Consider the following 10,215-nt stretch of genomic DNA (forward strand, 5'->3'; position numbering starts at 1 on the left):
GAATGTGTTCATATTTAGCTTCTAAACAAGGTTAAGGTGATCTCGTCTAAACGCTTATGCGGAACACTTGTTTACTGGTTGTTGTTTCCGCCGGTATGAAGTGCAGTTGGACTCTGTGGGAAGCGGTTATCTTACTTGTTGCCACGTCGGAGTAGTCGGTGAAGCCGGTTTCTTTTAAAAAAGGAGGATTACTCGTGTTGTTCGGGGTTTCTGTGTCAGTCACGGTCATGGTGAGTTTGATAACTTTGCATTTAGGCCACCGGTGAAGCTGTTCGCTGACATTTGTGGCATTTTCCCGGTTACCGTTAGCTGCTGACGTGCCCAAGTCCAAGTAGCTCCTTAGCAAAATGGCTAGTAGTAGCAGGAAAATCAATGAACATTTTAATTCATGTGCAGTATTTGTGATTATATAATGTTTGCTCATTTCAGGTTTCTGTTATTAATACCGTGGACACCTCTCACGAGGACATGATTGTAAGTTTTCCATTTTTTTCCCTTTTTCATTTAACCGAAACTAGCTGCTAATCACAGCTGATGTTAGCCTTCTTGTTTTAAGTACCTGTAAGCGAGCTTTTACGCGTGATAACTAGAGATAGAAACATGTGTACAATGAAACGTCAGTAAATATTATCACTGTAACGTGTTATCCATTGTCCTTAAACCCAGTTGTAACAAACTGATATTGCTGCGATCTGACACTGCTAGCTGATCATCAGAGACTGATACTGTTCTGTTAGGATCATTGTCCTAATTCATGACCCTGTTTCAGTCAAGTTTTAGCTGTCGGACTGATGACTTCACATTTGACTCCAGAATAAAAAATATCTGGGGGTTTTCTTGGATAACAAAATTAGATTTGAGAAACAAATTAATTCAGTTGTTCAGCGGTCCTTGTTTTAAATTAAGGCTCATATCCAAGGTGAGATTATTTTTATCCTTTAAAAACTTGGAACGAGCAATCCATGCGTTTGCCTTATTTCAGCTGGATTACTGTAATTCACTTTATGTTGGTGTCAGTCAGTCCAGTTTGGCAGGACACTTGTACAAAATGCTGCAGCCGTCTTTTGACTCCTGTGAAGAGACACCAACATTTTACCCTGGTGCTTGCTTCCCTTCATTGGCTTCCAGTGCAAAATTAAAATAAAATTTAAAATCTTACTTTTGACTTAATAATCGCTAAATTGTCAGGCACCAGACTATTTGTCTGACCTTTTGCAGCTTTATATGTCCTCTAGAGGCCTTTGATCAAGTGATCATTTACTCCTTACCTTACACAAGTCTAGGATGGTTCATAGAGGGAATTGGGCATTTGCGGTTGTGGCACCGAAAACGTGGAACGATCTACCTCTCCACATTACAAAAGCCCCAACTGTCAATCCTTTTAAATCCCATTTTGAAACATATATTTTCGCTTTGGCTTTTTATACTGCACGAGAGTTACCAATTCTTTTTATCCTAATTTTCTTTTAATTTTCTTACCTGTTGTTGCTGTTAATGCCACTGTTTAATTATTACATTGTGCAGCGCTTTGGTCAACTCTCTGTTGTTATTAAATGTGCTTTATAAATAAATAAATAATAAATAGAATACTTTGGTATACAGAGGAGTTTATGGTCGACTTGTAACTGCAGGGTTTCCATGTGCAGTGGCTGCACAGCAAGCCCAAATCAGCACCTCTTAACCATTGTGCTGACAGTTGGTCAGAGATGTTTGTGCTAGTACGCTGAGTTTGGTTTTCACTAGACTTCTACACCTGATCTTGTCTGTCCAAAGAACATTATTCCAGAAGTGCTACCATGTTCTTTAGGGAGAGACGAGGCTTTCTCCAAACAAACCAGACTTGTTCAGTTGTACTCTCTTGTGCATTTCACATACTGACCAATACATGTAGCGTTTCATAGAAACAATAGGGTGTACTAAGTTTATTTCAAAGATCTACTTAAAGTTTTTTTTAAACTGACTTTTTTCACATGTCTATATGTCACTATGTTTCATAAAGTCCAGACTACTAAACTAAATTACATATAAAAGAACATTTGAGTTGATTAAATTAACAATAACACCAGGATTGTCAGTGGGTGACGACACACAGCAGAACATCATCAGCCCACTCTGAACCTGTTTTGTGTTAATTCACACAAACAGTGATTTTCACTGTTGATTGTGATCATTAAGTCATACATGATGAAGCACATTGAGCTGAGCTCCATCTTTGGCAAAGGCTATTAAAATAATAATTTCAGAAACAAATCATTAACAACTTGCCACTGATACCCTGTGACTGTTGCCACAGATACATTTGAACTTGACTTACAGTGGGGCAAAAAAGTATTTAGTCAGCCACCGATTGTGCAAGTTCCCCCACCTAAAATGATGACAGAGGTCAGTAATTTGCACCAGAGGTACACTTCAACTGTGAGAGACAGAATGTGAAAAAAAAATCCATGAATCCACATGGTAGGATTTGTAAAGAATTTATTCGTAAATCAGGGTGGAAAATAAGTATTTGGTCAATAACAAAAATACAACTCAATACTTTGTAACATAACCTTTGTTGGCAATAACAGAGGTCAAACGTTTACTATAGGTCTTTACCAGGTTTGCACACACAGTAGCTGGTATTTTGGCCCATTCCTCCATGCAGATCTTCTCGAGAGCAGTGATGTTTTGGGGCTGTCGCCGAGCAACGCTGACTTTCAACTCCCGCCACAGATTTTCTATGGGGTTGAGGTCTGGAGACTGGCTAGGCCACTCCAGGACTTTCAAATGCTTCTTACGGAGCCACTCCTTTGTTGCCCGGGCGGTGTGTTTTGGATCATTGTCATGTTGGAAGACCCAGCCTCGTTTCATCTTCAAAGTTCTCACTGATGGAAGGAGGTTCTGGCTCAAAATCTCACGATACATGGCCCCATTCATTCTGTCCTTAACACGGATCAGTCGTCCTGTCCCCTTGGCAGAAAAACAGCCCCATAGCATGATGTTTCCACCCCCATGCTTCACAGTAGGTATGGTGTTCTTAGGATGCAACTCAGTATTCTTCGTCCTCCAAACACGACGAGTTGAGTTTATACCAAAAAGTTCTACTTTGGTTTCATCTGACCACATGACATTCTCCCAATCCTCTGCTGTATCATCCATGTGCTCTCTGGCAAACTTCAGACGGGCCTGGACATGCACTGGCTTCAGCAGCGGAACACGTCTGGCACTGCGGGATTTGATTCCCTGCCGTTGTAGTGTGTTACTGATGGTGACCTTTGTTACTTTGGTCCCAGCTCTCTGCAGGTCATTCACCAGGTCCCCCCGTGTGGTTCTGGGATCTTTGCTCACCGTTCTCATGATCATTTTGACCCCACGGGATGAGATCTTGCGTGGAGCCCCAGATCGTGGGAGATTATCAGTGGTCTTGTATGTCTTCCATTTTCTGATGATTGCTCCCATAGTTGATTTTTTCACACCAAGCTGCTTGCCTATTGTAGATTCACTCTTCCCAGTCTGGTGCAGGTCTACAATACTTTTCCTGGTGTCCTTCGAAAGCTCTTTGGTCTTGGCCATGGCGGAGTTTGGAGTCTGACTGTTTGAGGCTGTGGACAGGTGTCTTTTATACAGATGATGAGTTCAAACAGGTGCCATTCATACAGGTAACGAGTGGGGGACAGAAAAGCTTCGTACAGAAGACGTTACAGGTCTGTGAGAGCCAGAGATTTTCCTTGTTTGAGGTGACCAAATACTTATTTTCCACCCTGATTTACGAATAAATTCTTTACAAATCCTACCATGTGAATTCATGGATTTTTTTTCACATTCTGTCTCTCACAGTTGAAGTGTACCTCTGGTGCAAATTACTGACCTCTGTCATCATTTTAAGTGGGGGAACTTGCACATCGGTGGCTGACTAAATACTTTTTTGCCCCACTGTAGCTGTACGTTTGTTATAAACTGTAACCTGTACGTCTGCTGTAGGACTTTTGTGTTTTACACGTTTATCTGAAGTAACCCCTCAAAAACATGAAAGGGACACAATAACATTAACTAACTTAAGAGGGCAGTGGTAGACCAACATGTTCAATGAGGTAACGACAATGTTTGTGTCAAAGCCGGTTTTGAATACAGTGCATTCATAGATATGGCTTCATTTCCCTGTTGGAAAGAACAGTCTGATGGCAGCTGTGAAAATACTCTTAATGTTGCAAACTGATTTATTGTGTTTACTTTTGGCTGCTGACTACAGCCACAGAAAGCACATTATTTAGATTTAAGGCTGATTCTCCAGCAAAGGAAGATGTGCAAAAGCTCCTCAGTATCCGAACTATCCCTTTTAAGAGAATAAAGTATTTTCTTTTGACTAAATCATTGTTGCAGCATTTATCCTTTTTATTTTCAGTTAGATGATGTTTAAACTATCACAGAACAATCACCATGAGCATTTTTAAGTTCATTTTACTTTTGACTTTGACTTGTTGCTGAAAATGTATAAAATATTCTTTAAATTGAAAGGTAGAGGTGGAGGTTCTCACTCAGGTTTTTACATTTTGCTCTGTCTGTTTCAGCACGATGCCCAGATGGACTACTACGGGACTCGGCTCGCCACCTGTTCTTCTGACCGCACCGTCAAGATCTTTGACGTCAGAAACGGAGGGCAGATCCTTGTGGCAGACCTCAGAGGGTAAGAAGTAGGGCTGGCCCATATCATACCATTCACGGTAATACCGGTATAATGTTGGGCAACAATAAGAAAATGAAATATTGTTATAGACTATGGATAACTGCATTTCGTTGCCCTGTACCTGTGCATGTGCAATGACAATAAAGTTGAATTCTATTCTATTCTATAAACGTGCGTGCCTTTGTTTTCATATTCACATGGTGGAAAAAGCATGGCGGCGGCAGAGAATGAGAAGGGCGAAAGCTGATCGTTGAATGAAACAGATGAACCAGAACTAGTTTGTAAAAATGCTGCAGCTTCACTGGTGTGTAACTGGTTTGGCTTTTGTCCCTCAGATACACAACAAAGCACTATTTTTGGCAGAGCATGCTAGCGGGTCGTCGTTATTACCGTGTTTTTTGGAAAATACGGCGCACTTAAAATCAATTCTTTGATTTTTCTGACAATCAACAGTGCCCCTTATAATCCCGTGTGCCTTATGTATGAACTCTGGTTGTGTTTACTGACCTCAAAACGATTTTATGTACACGGCGCTCGAAAATCTGTTAAATGTTTTAGTACGACTTTGCTAAGCTACGAAGCCGCACCGCTTGATGGATTGTCGGAGCATTACGGCTATCGTAGGCAGGAGCCTCGCGGAGTGATACGTGCTGAGCTTCAACATAATGTTACCATACTGTGTGTGTTTAACCTCTGTTTAAGTTTTGTGCATATTATACATGGTTATGCTGAGGATATGTCGGCCAGTTTCCACTGAAATGCCTTTTGGTTAAACTGTCAGCGAGGAATTTGCATTTGCACGGTAAAATTTTTTATATCGCTTTAATATTTTGTCTAGTGTCAATTATATCGTCAGTTATATCGTTATCGAAATTTTCGAATGTATATCGTAATAAATATTTTTGGTCATATCGCCCTGCTCTACTATGAAGCCTCAGTTTGTTGAGCAAACCAAGAGTCTAAAGCTAAAAAATGAACTTGTATCACTTGTGGTGATGAAATATAACTTGTTGGCACTTTTGTCTGCTGTAATTTAATTGCCAGGTGACAAATCCAGGTACTCAGTGAAAAACAGAACTAATTTGCATCTCTTGTGTTTTGTAGCCACGAGGGTCCCGTGTGGCAGGTAGCGTGGGCTCATCCAATGTTCGGCAACATCCTGGCTTCCTGTTCCTACGACCGAAAAGTCATTATTTGGAAAGAAGAGAACGGATCCTGGGACAAGATGTACGAGTACACCGGACACGAGTCGTCAGGTGGGTTTGATACAAGTTTAATCTCAATTCTTGTCTTATACATGCAGGTGGCTTCACACAAGAAAAGATCAGATCCTCACAGATTATTTAATTCATGTTCTTTGTATTTACAATTACAACACTATACATTTAATATCTTTTATTGAACACTTAGGACATTTACTGGATCTCCACGGATACAAGAATAAATCCAGGGTGCTCAGTCCAAGGCTTTTCAGAAATTAACCAAAAAGGCCTCTGATTCATTTTCCTTATTCAACCTGCCACATTTTTGTGTCGGTATAACAGGGCTGGGCCATATCATACCATTCATGGTAATACCGGTATAATGTTGGGCAACGATAAATAAAATGAAATCTATACATGGTTATGCTGAGGATATGTCGGCCAGTTTCCACTGGAAATGCCTTTTGGTTAAACTGTCAGCAAGGAATTTGCATTTGCACGGTAAAATTTTTATATAACTTTAATGCACATAAAAAAAAAAACAGCTGCCACCTGCCCTCAGAGGTTGATAACAGTCTTTCTAAATGGTAGAAGGAAAAAGTCTGAATCTCAAACTTTAGGTTTTTAACCAACCTCATAGCAAAATGCCACCAAAGTTGAAGTATATGTAATAATTTTACTAACTTGTCGAATATATATGAAATATATTTAAATATTTTTAACTTTTAGTGGATTTTCCTGTATTCACATTATTGTTCTCACCACAAAGAAAATCACTTTGCTTTAGGTGTAAACACAAAATCTGGGTTGGGCAATGTGTTTTTACAGAAGATCCAGCCATCACTGTCTGTGTATTGACTGACCTTTTTTGTTATTTGTGGTGTATCAGTGTTATGGTTTTTAACCATCATTTTCTAGTTCCTCATTTCTGTAGCTCCACTTTGTAATTGCCCTTCACCACAGTGTCTTTTATCAGATGCCTCACTGTGGGTTTTGGGGGGGGTGTGGCTCTACCTGTCAGCCACTTTACCTTATAGTGGCATCTTGCATGTTATGTTTCCTTTTTAATTGCTCAATTTTATTGTAGTGATTATGAGAATTTTTCTCAGTAGGTTAGTGTGTTTTGATCTGGAGTCCCTCTGGCTGTTTTTTCCCCTCCTTGTACTCTTTTATTTGTTTCTTTTTGTCCCTTCCTCAGAAATCCGGTGTTGTAGATTGTGTCCTCGGTAGAATTAGAAGTTTAACAGATCAGTTTGGTGTGTCAGCTCACAAAATAATGAAGCACAATTTATTGCATTAAGATTTGATAGACTCCTCAGGCCTCTGTCTCATTGAGCCTCCTCCTGTGTTTCCACAGTGAACTCAGTCTGCTGGGGTCCATATGAGTTTGGTCTAATCCTGGCCTGTGGCAGTTCAGACGGAGCAATTTCCCTTCTCACGTTCACTGGAGATCAGCAGTGGGATGTCAAGAAGATCAGCAATGCTCACACTGTGAGACTTACAAACTGCTCTGAATGTTTGAAATGTCACTTTAGCAGCATCCTGCATTGGTTGTAACACACTGTTGTGATTCTGCTGCAGATTGGCTGCAACGCTGTAAGCTGGGCTCCCGCTATAGTTCCAGGCAGCTTGATTGATCAGCCATCGGGACAGAAGCCAAACTACGTCAAGCGCTTCGTCTCCGGAGGCTGCGACAACCTGGTCAAACTCTGGAAGTAAGTGCTCATGTTTTCTGAAAATCTCTGAAGGAAATTACAGTTCATACCATAGGTGCATCTACTAAAACTTTTGGACACGTTCTAATCTCAGTAAAAAGGTCAAAGGTCAACTTTTCTGAAACCCACAAAGGATTTTCAAATTTATACTATAGGTGCATACCAGGAGGTTGATGGGTAGCACTGGCAGTGTTCCTGCAACACACTCAAAGTTTCAGAAGCATTTAAGAAATTATTATTATTATAACATAGTTGTGTAAGACATGCACACTTGACCAATCAGAAGCATTGAACACTACAAAAGAAACCTGAGGAGGACAAACATATTTCAGTGGAACATAAATCAGATGTTCGCTCTTCAGAAAGTTTCGGTTCTCTGGGGAAAGTTCACTGATCTTGATATTTAATGTCACCACAGCACAAACACGGTGATCCTTGTGTGACAAGTGTGGTAGTGGTGAGTGGAACCTCGCAGCAGAAAGGCTTCTGGTTTAAAAACGTGGCTAGAGCCTTCCTGTGCCTAGTTTGCATGTTCTTTCAGTACCCTTGTGGGTACTCCTCCTTCCTCCCACATACCACAAGACACACTGGGTTAGTTGGTTATCCTAATTGGCTGAATCCAAGGAAGATACATTTCTTGCTTGAAGTATAGACAATAAAGCTCTGCATGAGTGTGTGGTTCAGGGTGGCTTGTGGTCTGAAGCATTTTCTTGTTTTGTTTTTGGTTTTTTTTCTTAAACCTAATTGTCACTGATTGATATTTCCTGCCTGCAGAGAGGAGGATGGGCAGTGGAAGGAGGATCAGAAGCTGGAGGCTCACAGTGATTGGGTGAGAGATGTTGGCTGGGCTCCATCTATTGGTCTTCCCACCAGCACCATTGCCAGCTGTTCTCAGGTGAGATTTGATGTGATTACACATGCAGAACATGCAATTTATTCTGCTTTCCAGCACCTAAAACATAAAGTGTTCATTCAGACATTATAAATAAAGTTTTGATAACTTAGGTACAAGTTTTTCACCACTAGATGGAGCCAGAGTGTGCCTCCGGTTCAGTCAAGTGTGAGATTAAAGATCCACCAGTTCATAAGCGGGTTACATTAATCTGTAGTGCCCTATAAAATGTGGTATCATATAAAAGCAAGTGTTATTGGCAGCTTGCAAAAAAGTATTTGAATAAAATCAAACCATTCCTGTTTTTCTTCCACTGGGGTTATGTGGGAAATTGTTTTCCATTCTTCCAGGATGGACGAGTATTTATCTGGACGTGTGACGACCCTGCAGGCAACACCTGGACGGCCAAACTGCTCCACAAGTTCAACGATGTGGTGTGGCACGTCAGCTGGTCGATCACTGGAAATATACTGGCCGTTTCAGGAGGAGACAACAAGGTAGAAAATACACATTTACACCAAATCCACATAAAATTATAGATATCATTTGATTTCCTTCTGTCTGACTTGGTTATATGCAAACTAAACATGCCACAGTCTGGAAAAAAATATATTATTGATATGGTTTTATCAACCTGCAGTATGCTCTGCCCTTATTTTTTTTAACCTTATTGATTCAGGATATTATGGCTGTTTCTCAAAGCTAATATTTAACTCTAAAGAATAAGTTGAATTAGATTTGAGCGCTGACTCTGATTTTATTTATAGTTTATTTATTAAACTATTTATGAACTTTTCAGGTAACGCTGTGGAAGGAGTCGATGGATGGTCAGTGGGCGTGTATCAGTGATGTCAGCAAAGGCCAGGGCGCAGTCTCCACCATCACAGACACACAGCAGAATGAGCAGTGACCCTCGAATTAAAACACACACACCCATTCCGTGACCCCTGACCCTTCGATGATGACCCTCAGCCTTCAGAGATGAAAGAATAAACATGCTGGACATTTGGACTGAAAACAAGACGCCCACAGTGATGAAGCCTGGTCTATAATCTGAGTTTTAGGCTTCAGCATGAGTTGGGTGCCTGCTGAAAATCAACAAGGAGAATTTATTAGAGGGAAAGAAACCATTACAACTCAAAGAATCATCGCTCTCTGTATTTTTACTTTAACGTTTAGAAATCCGGACACAACTTTGTTTGTTTAGTCTTTAGCTTCATCAAAGTTTAGTTCTTCCTGCTCTGCTCCAGAAATATTCCACCTCCACTGCTGGAGAACAAAATTACCATCACCCTTAATGCTCCCAGCATCCTCAGGGGCAGTCGTCCTGACTTTCAACACTTTATTCTAATTACTAGTTCACTCAAATTGGCTTTGGGTGAACCAAGAAAACTATAAAAACAAAGCAGGTGAGCCCACCTTCACACCTAAAACAAACTCTCATGTTCTCATAGTGAAACAAAACATGACTTGACTGCCTGGTTTGGATTTACATTTAATGATAAGTGGATAAATGTTTTATTTGGTAAAATGTTTGCAGACTCTTTTCAGCTGTTAAATGAATAATCTGCCTTAACAACCATGAATGGAGCGATCGTTTTTCTCCAGGTGTATAATCAGAATCCATTGATTTTTTTTTTTCATGTTTGATGTAATTAAATAACTGTTTAATATTAAAACAATTTTAATGTCTTTTTTTCATTTATATAATAACCATGGCTGGGCAAAAGAGTCCTTTTCTAC

At 40.3% G+C, this 10,215-nt stretch overlaps 1 protein-coding gene across 1 annotated transcript; it reads left to right on the forward strand.

Moving 5' to 3' along the window:
- The first annotated feature begins 82 nt into the window (after window positions 1-82).
- On the forward strand, window positions 83-10,164 carry sec13 (SEC13 homolog, nuclear pore and COPII coat complex component). Its single transcript, XM_082532633.1, has 9 exons — window positions 83-230; window positions 430-474; window positions 4,548-4,663; window positions 5,768-5,919; window positions 7,223-7,356; window positions 7,447-7,580; window positions 8,355-8,475; window positions 8,823-8,969; window positions 9,272-10,164. Exons 1-9 carry the CDS (start codon window positions 228-230, stop codon window positions 9,380-9,382), a joined length of 963 nt encoding a protein of 320 aa, XP_082388759.1. The 5' UTR covers window positions 83-227; the 3' UTR covers window positions 9,383-10,164.
- Window positions 10,165-10,215: the final 51 nt, after the last annotated feature.

This window comes from Aulonocara stuartgranti, assembly GCF_965226115.1.
Source record: "Aulonocara stuartgranti genome assembly, chromosome: 5".
Taxonomy (NCBI): domain Eukaryota; kingdom Metazoa; phylum Chordata; class Actinopteri; order Cichliformes; family Cichlidae; genus Aulonocara; species Aulonocara stuartgranti.